Raw genomic sequence first — 15,974 nt, 5'->3', positions numbered from 1 at the left:
TAAAATAACCCCTGCTTACTTCTCAGATCACGTAATGCTGATGTGCACCCTTTCACTAACTCCGGGTGTGACTGTGGGAAGAGGGCCCTGGAAATTGAACTGCTCCCTTTTAGAAGACGTTAGAGTAGTTAGTCAGTACAGGGAGCAGTTCAGCCAGTGGCAGACGCTACAGGACTTCTTTAGAGAGATAGGAACCATTCTAGAAGATGATAGAGTAGTTAGTCAGTACAGGGAGCAGTTCAGCCAGTGGCAGGACTTCTTTGACACACGAGCACAGTGGTGGGAAATGGTGAAGGAAAGGATGAGGACCTTCTTTAGAGAGATAGGAAAGAAAAAAAGCAGAGAAAAAGATAGACGCATGGTGGGACTGCAAAAGCGACTGGAAAGGTATTTTAACCTATGCCAACAGGGCCTTGATTTTAACCAAGAAAGTAAGAAGGAAATGGCACGTTTAGCAGAACAGAGAAGCAAGGGGGTTATTTTAAGAAGTAAAGAAAGGGAATTAGAAGAGGGGGAGAAGTGCACTCGGTACTTTTTTAAGAACATAGTTAGTGTAGGTTAATGACTGGTTTAAAAAATAAAGATGGGGTTTTAAAAACAGATAAAGAGGGAATAAAATAAGTAGTCAAGGATTTTTATGGGGAACTGTTTGGGGTAAAAGATGTATGTGAAGAGACCATGGGGGACGTTTTAACCTACATCGACAAGACCCTACCCAACACAGACGACCTGACGAGGACAGAAATCGACCAAGGACTGAAACATTTTAAGAGGGGTAAATCACCGGGGGAGGACGGCCTCCCTTTGGAGATTTATTTGACCTTTTGGGATGTTTTAGCCGATGAACTTCTGACTGTTTTTACTGACTTTGAACATCTTGACAGACTATCTGACAGTTTTGGAGTGGGGATCGTGACTCTTTTATATAAGAAAACTGACAGGACGGACCTGAAGAACTGGAGACCGATTACCCTTTTAAACTTTGATTGTAAACTTTTTACCAAGGTTTTAACACTCAGAATGTCTTCTGTTTTAGGGGAGGTGATCCACCCGGACCAAACCTGTGCCGTGCCCGGAAGGAAGATCACGGACAGCCTGATACTGATCCGAGATGCCATCTGTTATGCGAGAGACAGAAACATGCGGCTTGTAGTCCTAAATTTAGATTTTGAAAAAGCCTTTGATCGGGTCTCGCACCAGTACCTCTTTAAGGTACTGCAAAAAATGGGTCTCCCGGACAGGTTCTTAGCTTGGGTGGAACTGCTGTATGGGGACATCACCAGCAAAATCCTTGTAAATGGGCATCTGTCAAAAGCAGTGGGAGTACACTGCGGCGTCCGTCAGGGCTGTCCGTTATCTCCTCTTCTGTTCGTGGCCTGTATTGAACCACTGGCACAGGTCTTGAGAAAGGATCAACGGATCAGTGGGGTGGGTATCCCGGGGAGTGGGGGGATGACCGCCAAGTGCATCTTTTACATGGACGACGTCAACATTTTATGTACTGACCTTTTATCCGTCGACAGGACTCTGGACAGGTCTGACTGGTAAGGACGAGCCTCTGGGTCGAGACTGAACAGAGACAAGACAGAGGCCCAAGTTTTCGGACCGTGGGCAGACCCAGACTTGACCAGACTACCTCTGACAGTCAAAATAACGGACATAAGGGTACTGGGGGTAAAGTTTGACAGGGAGGGAGGAGGGAGCGGTAACTGGAGTGGGATCCTGGAGACAGTAAGACAGAGACTGGGTTTTTGGGGACTACGACAGCTGACTTTTGAGGGCAAGGTTTTAATCATTAAAGCTGTGATTTTACCTGTGCTTTTATTAATCAGTTCTGTTTTTATTCCCCTCAAAGGAGTATTTTAGACCTGGAGCAAGTGGGAGAGGCTGAGGAGGGAGGTGGTCAAGAGGCCCAGGTCCAAGGGGGAAAGGCTTGCCTGACCTCTACTTGTTCCTGGGCAGCCGCTACACAGCGTTACATCTGACTCTTGCCACCTCCCCGGTCAACAACAGGACTCAGGCCCTCGCACGGTTCTAATGAACATTGACACTAGTTCATCTTGAATAATGTTTTTACGTTAACAATTAAATCAAGTTTAAAAAATTATACAAATTAAATGAATCAACATATAATTTCAAAATGTACAAATTAGATAACTTGTTTGTAAATGTTAGACATCTTAGTAAGTAAGCTGTTCTTACATAAGCATCATTTTGGGAAAACAAATATATCCATACCAGAGGTGGAACCTTGATCCCTGATCTACTGGGTGTGCAGACTTCTATTCCAGCAATAATACACATTATAATCAACCCATTAGGTTGGATAAATTGAGCAGACTTCTACACTACTAGTCCCCTACTGTGGTCCCCTACTCTGCTAGTCCCCTACTCTGCTAGTCCCCTACTGGGGTCCCCTACTCTGCTAGTCCCCTACTGTGGTCCCCTACTCTGCTAGTTCCCTACTCTGCTAGTTCCCTACTCTGGTCCCCTACTCTGCTAATCCCCTACACTGCTTGTCCCCTACACTGCTTGTCCCCTACTCTGCTTGTCCCCTACTCTGCTTGTCCCCTACTCTGCTAGTCCCCTACTGTGGTCCCCTACTCTGCTAGTCCCCTACTCTGCAAGTCCCCTACTGTGGTCCCCTACTCTGCTAGTTCCCTACTCTGCTAGTCCCCTACTGTGGTCCCCTACTCTGCTAGTCCCCTACTGTGGTCCCCTACTGCGCTAGTTCCCTACTCTGCTAGTCCACTACTCTGCTAGTCCACTACTGTGGTCCCCTACTCTGCTAAATCAAATCAAATTTATTTATATAGCCCTTCGTACATCAGCTGATATCACAAAGTGCTGTACAGAAACCCAGCCTAAAACCCCAAACAGCAAGCAATGCAGGTGTTGAAGCACATAGGCTAGGAAAAACTCCTAGAAAGGCCTAAACCTTGGAAGAAACCTAGAGAGGAACCAGGCTATAAGGGGTGGCCAGTCCTCTTCTGGCTGTTCCGGGTGGAGATTATAACAGAACATGGCCAAGATGTTCAAATGTTCATAAATGACCAGCATGGTCAAATAATAGGTCTGGGACAGGTAGCACGTCCAGTGAACAGGTCAATGTTCCATAGCCGCAGGCAGAGGAGTTGAAACTGGCGCAGCAGCACGACCAGGTGGACTGGGGACAGCAAAGAGTCATCATGCCAGGAAGTCCTGAGGCATGGTCCTAGGGCCCAGGTCCTCCGAGAGAGAGAGAAAGAGAAAATTAGAGCGAGCATACTTAAATTCACACAGGACACCAGATAAGACAGGAGAAGTACTCCAGATATAACAAACTGACCCTAGCCCCCCGACACATAAACTACTGCAGCATAAATACTGGAGGCTGAGACAGGAGGGGTCAGGAGACACTGTGGCCCCATCCGATGATACCCCCGGACAGGGCCAAACAGGAAGGCTATAACCCCACCCACTTTGCCAAAGCACAGCCTCCACACCACAAGAGGGATATCTTCAACCACCAACTTACCATCCTGAGACAAAGCCGAGTAAAAGAAGATCTCCGCCACGGCACAACCAGAGTCCCCTACTGTTGTCCCCTACTCTGCGGATCCCCTCCTCTGCTAGTCCCCTACTGTGGTCTCCTACTCTGCTGGTCCCCTACTCTGCTGGTCCCCTACTCTACTAGTCCCCTACTCTGCTAGTCCCCAACTGTGGTCCCCTACTCTGCTAGTCCCCTACTCTGCTGGTCCACTACTCTGCTTGTTCCCTACTCTGCTAGTCCCCTACTCTGCTAGTCTCCAACTGTGGTCCCCTACTCTGCTAGTCCCCTACTCTGCTAGTCTCCTACTGTGGTCCCCTACTCTGCGAGTCCCCTACTCTGCTAGTCCCCTACTCTGCTAGTCTCCAACTGTGGTCCCCTACTCTGCTAGTCCCCTACTCTGCTAGTCCCTAACTCTGCTAGTCCCCTACTGTGGTCCCTACTCTGCTGGCTCTCCTACTCTACTAGTCCCCTACTCTGCTAGTCCCCAACTGTGGTCCCCTACTCTACTAGTCCCCTACTCTGCTAGTCCCCTACTGTGGTCCCCTACTCTGCTAGTCCCCTACTCTGCTAGTCCCCTACTCTGCTAGTCCCCTACTCTGTTAGTCCCCTCTGCTAGTTTCCTACTCTGCTAGTCCTCTACTCTGCTAGTCCTCTACTCTGCTAGTCCCTAACTCTGCTAGTCCCCTACTCTGCTAGTTCCCTACTGTGGTCCCCTACACTGCTAGTCCCCTACTGTGGTCCCCTACTCTGCTGGTCCCCTACTCTGCTGGTCCACTAATCTGCTTGTTCCCTACTCTGCAAGTCCCCTACTCTGCTAGTCTCCTACTGTGGTCCCCTACTCTGCTAGTCCCCTAGTCCCCTCTCTGCTAGTCCCGTGCTGTGGTCCCCTACTCTGCTAGTCCCTAACTCTGCTAGTCCCCTACTGTGGTCCCCTACTCTGCTAGTTCCCTACTGTGGTCCCCTACCTCCTAGTCCCTAACTCTGCTAGTCCCCTACTGTGGTCCCCTACTCTGCTAGTCCCCTACTCATCTCCTACTCTACCGGTCCCCTAATATTGTGCTGACCCTGGTTTATCCCTTCAGATCAGAAGAATCAGTGGAACAGGCAAAGCCATGGCGAAGTCTGATAAATACCAACACAAGAGGTGAGTTACACCTGGAGACTACTGTATTGGGTAACTAACCTTCTGTCGTGTCTCTCTGGTAACTAACCTTCTGTCGTGTCTCTCTGGTAACGAACCTTCTGTCTCGTCTCTCTGGTAACTAACCTTTTGTCTCGTCTCTCTGGTAACTAACCTTCTGTCTCGTATCTCTGGTAACTAACCTTCTGTCTCGTCTCTCTGGTAACTAACCTTCTGTCTCGTCTCTCTGGTAACTAACCTTCTGTCGTCTCTCTGGTAACTAACCTTCTGTCTCTCTCTGGTAACTAACCTTCTGTCGTCTCTCTCTGTCTCGGTAACTAACCTTTTGTCTCGTCTCTCTGGTAACTAACTTTCTGTCTCGTCTCTCTGGTAACTAACCTTCTGTCTCGTCTCTCTGGTAACTAACCTTCTGTCTCGTCTCTCTGGTAACTAACCTTCTGTCTCGTCTCTCTGGTAACTAACCTTCTGTCTCGTCTCTCTGGTAACTAACCTTCTGTCGTGTCTCTCTGATAACTAACCTTCTGTCTCGTCTCTCTGGTAACTTAACCTTCTGTCTCGTCTCTCTGGTAACTTAACCGGCTGTCTCGTCTCTCTGGTAACTAACCTTCTGTGGCGTCTCTCTGGTAACTAACCGTCTGTCGCGTCTCTCTGGTAACTAACCTTCTGTCTCGTTTCTCTGGTAACTAACCTTCTGTCGTGTCTCTCTGGTAACTAACCTTCTGTCGTCTCTCTGGTAACTAACCTGACCTCTACTTGTTCCTGGGCAGCCGCTACACAGCGTTACATCTGACTCTTGCCACCTCCCCGGTCAACAACAAGACTCAGGCCCTCGCACGATTCTGGCTGGGATCTTACCTCAGGACTCTGAGGCTGATCCCAGTCGACCTGCGAGCCCCAGTCTCTTTCCTGCTACCCCCGCACTACGTCCAGCTCCAGAAGTTTTTAAGACATTTTAAACTGGAAAAAGAAACAGTCACAGTTTTAACTAAACACCGCTCTCTTCTCTCTTTGTGCAGGAACGGGAACCAGTTCGAGCCCACAACGTTCTGGCGCAACGTGGCCCATCCTGCTCTCCTGAATCGTCATCGGGACCTGTCCTGGATGGTCGCCCATGAGATCCTCCCGGTCAGGGCCGTTATGCACTCACGGGGCAGCAGGGGAGCAGGGGAGGACCTAACACCTCAGCTCGTGCTGTATGGGGTGGGCCGAATGCCTATTCCATCAAAGGCCTTCACAAAGTTCTGGCCCACCCTCACGTGCCTGAAGGAAGCACTGTGGTCCTCCCGCAATCTGCCTGGTAGGGAAAAGCGTAGAGACCACTCCCCAGGCAGTGGCCATGGTAGCCACGGAAGCCCTGGTGTGGTACGGAAGGAAGGGGGCCTCGACCCCAGGCGAAGGGTCCCCCACAACACCCTAGGTCCCGCGGCCACGGCCTGACAGCGCTGCAGCGCCGAGGGCGATGTGCCTAGGGGAGGGATCCCCCTGGGCCCCGAAGGAAGGGACGGTAATTTATTCAGAGGAGCAGGATGAGGCGAGTTTGATAAGGACTCACCCCGCTCCTGTACAAGGGACCGAAGACAGCCTTTTAACAAAGTGACTTTTTTAACATGTTTTTCATGTCTTAAAAATGTTTGACCCTTGTTAGATCATTAGTACAAATTTTAAATGGCTTTTACAGATTTGATGTTTTTACAACGAAAGTACTTTTATTCATGGTTGTTTTCATTGGTTTTAAAAACATGTACTTTTTAACAAATTTAAATGTAACTTTCAAATGCTGTGTTTTATGCCTTATTGCCGTTTTTATGTGTATAAATGATGTAAAAAAATGTATGAGCTGTTTTTAAAGGAAATGTGTCAATAAAACTTTTCCAAAATAAAAAAAATCTGTTCATATATCTGACCATATATTAAAGTGATTTTTGGAATAGGAGATGGAATAGGGGCTTGCTCCGTCAACTCCACACATCGAGCTGGTATTGCAGTACCTCCACGAACGGTGCACCCCCTTTCATTGTAAAGAGAAATCAGACAGAGGAAACAGAGTTGCTTCGTTGGTCTATATTGTATTTTCACATTGAGCAACTTCATGTCAATATCAGCGATGGCTCGATAGTGCTGGTCAAATCGGTCACGGTTTTATTGACTACCATGGGGTGCGTTCATCTTCCAATCAAAGATTTTTCGTCACGTGCACGGGATTCTTGCAAACTTTCTTCAACAGTGCATGATCAAAAATATACACACATAGCTAAGTAAAAAAGTAGTTCAACATTTTTTTTGTTATGATTGGAAATATATACAGTGGAAGATTATACATAATCAACTATGAAATGTGCTGTACTGGTAACATGGACTGTGTCACAAGCAACTGCATGTATTAGTTTCAATCACATACAAGCATTTCTTTGGAACAATGTTGTCGATTTTCAAAACAGAGTCCACAAGACACACAACTTTTGCAAAACAGTAAATGCATTTCGAAAATGTAGTTGTCTTTTAAACACAAAACATATTGCACCGTCAAAATTGCAAATACATTCATCAAAATAACACAACTGTACGCAAAAATGGGTCTCCGTACTACTTAGTATAGCTGACCCTGTAAAACAACTAACTGGTGTGTGACAGTAAACTTTTATATATACGTTTTATTTTATTTTATTAATTCCTATCTTATTCCCGACCAAACTGTTCTCGTCGGATTTGTTTGACTCCAAAAAGTTCACTCTGCCACTTCTCGCGATGTTAGAGAGAGGACGTGCTTCCGGGTGAGGCACACAGATCACCGCGTGGAACACATTCCGGTTGGAACTGCGACAAGCGAAGGCTTTCTCGGAGATACGTTTGTTTTAAACTTGGTGAAAAAGCTTCAGAGATGCTTGTTTTATTTGAAACCGCTGCTGGTTATGCAATATTTAAAGTGAGTATTTTACTAAAGTTATATTCTAAATTCTAATAATTTTAGATGGGTGCATGACCATTTTCAATCATTGAACCGGGTTCGCGGTGTAGCTAGCTAAATACGTTGTTTTCCTGGAGTAGCTAGATATTGTATTAATACAAAGTATTTCAATTTCAAGACCTGTTTTAATATTGTTTATAGTACACATGGCTTCTATATTTAGGTCGTCGTGGTACTTCTCGCATGCAAACCTTTACCGCAACGAGGCCTTCTCATTCAACACGCTGCAGTTAAGCAACCACGTTGCATGTGCCAGTTACCTAGATCTGCTGGATATACAGAGACTTTGCTACCTTGGACTTAACTTTTGTAATAATGCAACTATTTGAACCCGTTCTATTTTCGAAGCTAAATAATTTATTTGTTGCCAATGTTTACCCAACATTTCAAATAGGCTTCTCTTCCAAGTTAGCATAACTGGTGCGTGGTACTTTGGAGGGACCGCGTGCTGTCTGTCTTGTCACACATTACTGACGGGTTTTAATGACAACACATGTAAACCGAGTTGAGTTAAATGCAAGTAGTGTATGGTATGCCCGTGTACTTGATAGAAGCCTTTTTTTGTTTCAGGTCCTCGATGAGTCAAAGCTCCAAGAGGTGGACAGTTTATGGAAGGAGTTCGAAACTCCGGAGAAGGCCAACAAAGTGTGAGTTTTGGCCACATGTCTGGAGAGAGGAGTGTTTATATTCGAGGGGAATACGTTGTCATGAACAGTAGTATTACACATTATCAGCATAAGGAACATGTTTCTGGAGTTGTCAAATAAAATGTCGCAACCATTTCTCCTTCCAGGGTGAAGTTGAAGCACTTTGAGAAATTCCAGGACACAACAGAGGCCTTGGCAGGTAGACAGAATACTTTCACCCCTCCTGTTGTTGCTCACTATAGTCACTAGGGCCAACTCTTTTCTCTGTATATATCAATGATGTTGCTCTTGCTGCGGGCGATTCCCTGATCCACCTCTACGCAGACGACACCATTCTATATACTTCCGGCCCGTCCTTTGACACTGTGCTATCTAACCTCAAAACGAGCTTCAATGCCATACAACACTCCTTCCGTGGCCTCCAACTGTTCTTAAACGCTAGTAAAACCAAATGCATGCTTTTCAACCGTTCGCTGCCTGCACCCGCACGCCAGACTAGCATCACCACCCTGGATTGTTCCGACCTTGAATATGTGGACATCTATAAGTACCTAGGTGTCTGGCTAGACTGCAAACTCTCCTTCCAGACTCATATCAAACATCTCCAATCGAAAATCAAATCTAGAGTCTGCTTTCTATTCCGCAACAAAGCCTCCTTCACTCACGCCGCCAAACTTAACCTAGTAAAACTGACTATCCTACTGATCCTCGACTTCGACGATGTCATCTACAAAATTGCTTCCAACACTACTCAGCAAACTGGATGCAGTTTATCAGTGCCATCCGTTTTGTCACTAAAGCACCTTATACCACCCACCACTGCGACCTGTATGCTCCAGTCGGCTGGCCCTCGCTACATATTCGTCGCCAGACCCACTAGCTCCAGGTCATCTACAAGTCCATGCTAGGTAAAGCTCCGCCTTATCTCAGTTCATTGGTCACAATGGCAACACCCACCCGTAGCACGCGCTCCAGCAGGTGTATCTCACTGATCATCCCTAAAGCCAACACCTCATTTGGCCGCCTGTTCCAGTTCTCTGCTGCCTGTGACTCGATCAGACTTTTATTTCCCTAATAAACATCTGCTATCTGAGCAGCTAACCGATCGCTGCAGCTGTTAGCCTATCGGAAAATAGCCCACCCAATTTTCCTACCTCATCCCCATACTGTTTTTATTTTTACTTTTCTGCTTTGCACACCAATATCTCTACCTGTACATGACCATCTGATCATTTATCACTCCAGTGTTAATCTGCAAAATTGTAATTATTCGCCTACCTCCTTGCCTTTTGCACACAATGTATAGAGACTTTTTTTTTTTTTTTCTACTGTGTTATTGACTTGTTAATTGTTTACTCCATGTGTAACTCTGTGTTGTCTGTTTACACTGCTATGCTTTATCTTGGCCAGGTCGCAGTTGCAAATGAGAACTTGTTCTCAACTAGCCTACCTGGTTAAATAAAGGTGAAATAAAAAATTAAAATAAAGTGCACAAGGGCTGTCAGAGTCAAGGCTTCTGCATGCTTGGTGAACCAAAAGTGTGCTTGCATACTCCTTAATTAAAAGACCTTCGCTTGAAAAATTAGAAAGCGGCAATGGTGTGACTATAACAGTCGTTTGTATATGTAGTGTATGTGGACACCCTGTCAAATTAGTGGATTCGGCTATTTTAGCCACATCCGTTGCTGACAGGTTTATAAAGTCGAGCACACAGCCATGCAATCTCAATAGACAAACATGGCTGTCAGAGCAGCGCACAGATCACTGCACCTGAACATAGCCATCTGTACCTACCTCATCCCCATACTGTATTTATTTATCTTGCTCCTTTGCACCCCAGTATCTCTAATTGCACATCAATCTTCTGCACAACCACCATTCCAGTGTTTAATCACTGTATAGTAATTGCTTTGCCACCATGGTCCATTTATTGCCGTACCTCTATCTTACCTCATTGCACTCACTGTATGTATACTTTTTCTATTGATGTTTTGTTTATTCCATGTGTGACTCTGTATGTGTCAAATTGCTATGCTTTATCTTGGCCAGGTCACAGTTGCAAATTAGAACTTGTTCCCAACTGGCCTACCTGGTTTAATAGAACTGAAACATGATTTTTATATTGGCAATAGAATGGCCTTACTGAAGAGCTCAGTAACTTCCAATGTGGCACCGTCATAGGATGCCACCATTCCAACAAGTCATTTTGCCAAATTTCTGCCTTCCTAGAGTTGCCCCTGTTATTGTGAAGTGGAAACGTTTAGGAGCAACATCGGCCCAGCAACAACGGCCGCAACGTGGTAGACCATCAGGACACAGATGGAGTCCCTGATCACTGGGCTGCCCCCCCGGGAGATCAGCGCCATGTCTCTGGGACTGGCTCACAGGTAGGTTGGAACACAGAAAACGCTTGGCGTTTTGGATTTATTAGGATCCCATTACATGACGCCAACTAGTCTTATAACAAAAGACATTACAAACACTTTATAATATACTTACATCAATATGTAGTGTGTGTGTGTTGCCGATGATTATATCATGCTGTCTGAAACCTCGTGTGGATTTCCTCAGCATTCGTCACTACCCCTGAGGCAGCACCTCCCTCTGTCGTATTCATAGAAGACCTGAAAGGCTGCTATGGCAGATCCTGACCTGTTTCTGTTTCCTCAGTTTGTCCCGCTACAAGCTGAAGTTCAGCCCTGACAAAGTGGATATTTTATTTTACCTTTATTTAACCAGGCAAGTCAGTTAAGAACACATTCTTATTTTCAATGACGGCCTGGGAACAGTGGGTTAACTGCCTGTTCAGGGGCAGAACGATAGATTTGTAGCTTGTCAGCTCGGGGGTTTGAACTCGCAGCCTTCCGGTTAATAGTCGGTTACTAGTCCAACGCTCTAACCACTAGGCTACTCTGCCGCCCCTAACACCATGATCGTTCAAGCTATCTGTAAGTACCTCCAGACCAGTGGTGGGCATCTTTGATGGGGGTGGGGGCCACAAAAACCTCACGAGAGGCCGCAACACATCTCACATCATTAACCCCCCCCCCACCTTGCAAGCAAAACATTTTAGCGGCCCCCTCATGTGACAGTGAAGAGAATTGAACTTTTAGCGTTCATTTTCTACAATTCTACACATTCTGCTATAGACTGTAGGCACATTAGTGCAGTTTTTAAGATGACTGATCAATGGGCCCTACTTTTATACAGACAAATTAAACACAACACTTGATTATCTGTAGACAGGTGTGACTGGTATTGTGGTCTGTGGCAGGTGTAACTGGTATTGTGGTCTGTGGCAGGTGTAACTGGTATTGTGGTCTGTGGCAGGTGTAACTGGTGTTGTGGTCTGTGGCAGGTGTAACTTGCGTTGTGGTCTGTGGCAGGTGTAACTAGCGTTGTGGTCTGTGGCAGGTGTAACTAGCGTTGTGGTCTGTGGCAGGTGTAACTAGCGTTGTGGTCTGTGGCAGGTGTAACTAGCGTTGTGGTCTGTGGCAGGTGTAACTAGCGTTGTGGTCTGTGGCAGGTGTAACTAGCGTTGTGGTCTGTGGCAGGTGTAACTAGCGTTGTGGTCTGTGGCAGGTGTAACTAGCGTTGTGGTCTGTGGCAGGTGTAACTAGCGTTGTGGTCTGTGGCAGGTGTAACTAGCGTTGTGGTCTGTGGCAGGTGTAACTAGCGTTGTGGTCTGTGGCAGGTGTAACTAGCGTTGTGGTCTGTGGCAGGTGTAACTAGCGTTGTGGTCTGTGGCAGGTGTAACTAGCGTTGTGGTCTGTGGCAGGTGTAACTAGCGTTGTGGTCTGTGGCAGGTGTAACTAGCGTTGTGGTCTGTGGCAGGTGTAACTAGCGTTGTGGTCTGTGGCGGGTGTAACTAGCGTTGTGGTCTGTGGCGGGTGTAACTAGCGTTGTGGTCTGTATGAGTAACTAGCGTTGTGGTCTGTGGCAGGTGTAACATGGGTAACTAGTATTGTGGTCTGTGGCAGGTGTAAATAGTGTTGTGGTCTGTGGCAGGTGTAACTGGTATTGTGGTCTGTGGCAGGTGTAACTAGTGTTGTGGTCTGTGGCAGGTGTAACTAGTGTTGTGGTCTGTGGCAGGTGTAACTAGTGTTGTGGTCTGTGGCAGGTGTAACTAGTATTGTGGTCTGTGGCAGGTGTAACTAGTATTGTGGTCTGTGGCAGGTGTAACTAGTATTGTGGTCTGTGGCAGGTGTAACTAGTATTGTGGTCTGTAGCAGGTGTAACTAGTATTGTGGTCTGTGGCAGGTGTAACTAGTATTGTGGTCTGTGGCAGGTGTAACTAGCGTTGTGGTCTGTGGCAGGTGTAACTAGCGTTGTGGTCTGTGGCAGGTGTAACTAGCGTTGTGGTCTGTGGCAGGTGTAACTAGCGTTGTGGTCTGTGGCAGGTGTAACTAGCGTTGTGGTCTGTGGCTGGTGTAACTAGCGTTGTGGTCTGTGGCTGGTGTAACTAGCGTTGTGGTCTGTGGCTGGAGTAACTAGCGTTGTGGTCTGTGGCAGGTGTAACTAGCGTTGTGGTCTGTGGCAGGTGTAACTAGTGTTGTGGTCTGTGGCAGGTGTAACTAGTGTTGTGGTCTGTGGCGGGAGTAACATGGGTAACTAGTATTGTGGTCTGTGGCAGGTGTAACTACTATTGTGGTCTGTGGCAGGTGTGACTGGTATTGTGGTCTGTGTCAGGTGTAACTGGTGTTGTGGTATGTGGCAGGTGTAACTAGTGTTGTGGTCTGTGGCAGGAGTAACATGGGTAACTAGTATTGTGGTCTGTAGCAGGTGTAACTGGTATTGTGGTCTGTAGCAGGTGTAACTGGTGTTGTGGTCTGTAGCGGGTGTAACTGGTATTGTGGTCTGTAGCGGGTGTAACTGGTATTGTGGTCTGTAGCAGGTGTAACTGGTATTGTGGTCTGTAGCTGGTGTAACTGGTATTGTGGTCTGTAGCGGGTGTAACTGGTATTGTGGTCTGTAGCGGGTGTAACTGGTATTGTGGTCTGTAGCTGGTGTAACTGGTATTGTGGTCTGTAGCTGGGGTAACTGGTATTGTGGTCTGTAGCTGGGGTAACTGGTATTGTGGTCTGTAGCGGGGGTAACTGGTATTGTGGTCTGTAGCGGGTGTAACTGGTATTGTGGTCTGTAGCGGGTGTAACTGGTATTGTGGTCTGTAGCGGGTGTAACTGGTATTGTGGTCTGTAGCGGGTGTAACTGGTATTGTGGTCTGTAGCGGGTGTAACTGGTATTGTGGTCTGTAGCGGGTGTAACTGGTATTGTGGTCTGTAGCGGGTGTAACTGGTATTGTGTAGCTGGTATTGTGGTCTGTAGTGGGGGTAACTGGTATTGTGTAGCTGGTATTGTGGTCTGTAGCGGGTGTAACTGGTATTGTGTAGCTGGTATTGTGGTCTGTAGTGGGGGTAACTGGTATTGTGGTCTGTAGCGGGGGTAACTGGTATTGTGGTCTGTAGCGGGGGTAACTGGTATTGTGTAGCTGGTATTGTGGTCTGTAGCGGGGGTAACTGGTATTGTGGTCTGTGCAGCTCTGCTGGATGACCTGGACAAGGAGCTCAACAACTACATCATGCGCTGTAGGGAGTGGTACGGCTGGCACTTCCCTGAGGTGGGGAAGATCATCACTGACAACCTGGCCTACTGCAAGAGTGTCCGGAAGATAGGCGCTCGTACCAACGTGGCAACCACCGACCTGTCTGAGCATCTCCCCGAGGAGGTGGAGGCAGAGGTCAAACTGGCTGCAGAGATCTCCATGGGAACGGAGGTGTCAGAGGAGGACATCGGCAACATCATGCACCTGTGTGACCAGGTGATAGAGATTACAGAGTACCGCACCCAACTGTACGACTATCTGAAGAACAGGATGATGGCTATCGCTCCCAACCTGACTGTCATGGTGGGGGAACTGGTCGGGGCACGGCTCATCTCACACGCTGGTGAGTCATGATCTAACGGCCAATCACACAGCAGGAATCATTCAAAACACAAAACAAGCAGTGATTATGATGACTATATGTCACAATCCTGAAACCTGATGCTTTTCAGTCACTACCTCATCTGAGCTTGAATTAAAACCTTTTACCTGGACACTTGTAGTAGTCAGCTGGAACCGCCCCAACTGCTCCTAAATGCTCTGGTTCTCTCTGACAGGGTCCCTGTTGAACCTGGCCAAGCACCCGGCCTCCACAGTCCAGATCCTGGGAGCAGAGAAGGCCCTGTTCAGAGCCCTGAAGATGTGCAGAGACACGCCCAAATATGGTCTCATCTACCACGCCTCTCTGTTGGGACAGACCTCGGCCAAGAACAAGGGCAAGGTGAGGCTTTTGTTCCAGCCATCACTAGAAGTAGAATGTCTCTTCATATGATCTTCATATGGTTTCACTAAGAATTTCATTTATTCAATAAATGTTCCTTTTGTTCGATATTTTCTATATCCAAAAACCTCCGTTTTGTTTTCTTCAGTAATCCACAGGCTCAAACAGTTACAACAGGCAGACAAAATATCCAAACCCTCAGGTTGTTTTTAGCCTAAATAATCGATAATATTTCAACCGGACAATAAAGTTGTCTATATAAAGGTAAACAAGAAAGGCACTCTCTCGGGATTGAGCATGAAAAAGCTCCGACACTGTAGGGTCCAGTCATTCAGACTGCTCTTACTCCCGCATTTTTCAGAATACAAGCCTGAAACCATTTCTAAATACTGCTGACGTCTCGTGGAAGGCATAGGAACTGCATAGCAACTGAGTCATAAGTCAACGGATACTGTAATGGCATTGTATAGAGAACTAGAACAAACAAACAAAAATCTACTTCCTGGATGGATTTTTCTCAGGTTTTCGCCTGCTAAATCAGGTCTGCTTTACTCAGACATTATTTGGACAGCTTTGTTTTCTATGCATATCCTAGCTTCTGGGACTGAGTAGCAGGCAGTTTAGTTTGGGCACGCTTTGCATCCAAACTTCCCCGAATGTTGCCCCCTACCTGAGTGAAGTTAAACAGTGAAATCCTGCTAGTCCCCTACTGTGGTCCCCTACTCTGCCAGTAGTCCCATACTGTGGTCCCCTACTCTGCTAGTCCCATACTGTGGTCCCCTACTCTGCTAGTCCCATACTGTGGTCCCCTACTATTGTGCTGACCCTGGTTTATCCCTTCAGATCAGAAGAATCAGTGGAACAGGCAAAGCCATGGCCTAGTCTGACAAATACCAACACGCTGATTCGGTGTGCGAGTTCATTAGAACGTGCGTTGAAGATGTCGTTCCCATAGCAACGATTTAAAACATTCCCTAACCAGAAACCGTGGATTGATGGCAGCAATCGCGTGAAACTGAAAGCGCAAACCACTGCTTTTAATCAGGGCAAGGTGACTGGAAACATGACCGAATACAAACAGTGCAGCTATTCCCTCCGCAAGGCTATCAAACAAGCTAAGCGTCAGTAAAACATCAGAGGGAACATCCCCCTATCCACATCGATGGAACAGTAGTGGAGAGGGTAGCAAGTTTTAAGTTCCTCGGCATACACATCACAGACAAACTGAATCGGTCCACTCACACAGACAGCATCGTGAAGAAGGCGCAGCAGCGCCTCCCAACCTCAGGAGGCTGAAGAAATTCGGCTTGTCACCAAAAGCACTCACAAACTTCTACAGATGCTCAATCGAGAGCATCCTGGCGGG

At 46.9% G+C, this 15,974-nt stretch overlaps 1 protein-coding gene, 1 non-coding gene and 1 pseudogene across 2 annotated transcripts; all 3 read left to right on the top strand.

Moving 5' to 3' along the window:
* Positions 1 to 6,535: 6,535 nt before the first annotated feature.
* On the top strand, positions 6,536 to 6,683 carry LOC135533947 (U2 spliceosomal RNA; annotated as a pseudogene).
* A 766-nt stretch (positions 6,684 to 7,449) lies between these two features.
* Positions 7,450 to 14,716, top strand: LOC135533945 (nucleolar protein 58-like). The gene is made up of 8 exons (XM_064961132.1): positions 7,450 to 7,596; positions 8,209 to 8,285; positions 8,432 to 8,480; positions 10,590 to 10,672; positions 10,956 to 10,999; positions 11,213 to 11,233; positions 13,823 to 14,230; positions 14,445 to 14,716. Exons 1-8 carry the CDS (start codon positions 7,552 to 7,554, stop codon positions 14,657 to 14,659), a joined length of 942 nt encoding a protein of 313 aa, XP_064817204.1. The 5' UTR covers positions 7,450 to 7,551; the 3' UTR covers positions 14,660 to 14,716.
* On the top strand, positions 14,283 to 14,362 carry LOC135533949 (small nucleolar RNA SNORD11B). Its single transcript, XR_010454610.1, has one exon. It is a non-coding gene; the product is annotated as a small nucleolar RNA SNORD11B (small nucleolar RNA).
* Positions 14,717 to 15,974: the final 1,258 nt, after the last annotated feature.

This window comes from Oncorhynchus masou, unplaced genomic scaffold, assembly GCF_036934945.1.
Source record: "Oncorhynchus masou masou isolate Uvic2021 unplaced genomic scaffold, UVic_Omas_1.1 unplaced_scaffold_2831, whole genome shotgun sequence".
Classification (NCBI taxonomy): domain Eukaryota; kingdom Metazoa; phylum Chordata; class Actinopteri; order Salmoniformes; family Salmonidae; genus Oncorhynchus; species Oncorhynchus masou.
Note: the sequence above shows the minus strand (reverse complement) of the source record. Positions and strands in the feature narration are given on the sequence as shown.

Excerpts from the sequence above, each read along its gene's own strand:
- LOC135533945 (XM_064961132.1), top strand. The coding sequence starts at position 7,552 with ATGCTTGTTTTATTTGAAACCGCTGCTGGTTATGCAATATTTAAA. Across the intron at positions 8,286-8,431 it reads CCGGAGAAGGCCAACAAAGT|GGTGAAGTTGAAGCACTTTG; the intron begins GTGAGTTTTGGC and ends TTCTCCTTCCAG. Across the intron at positions 14,231-14,444 it reads ACGGCTCATCTCACACGCTG|GGTCCCTGTTGAACCTGGCC; the intron begins GTGAGTCATGAT and ends TCTCTCTGACAG.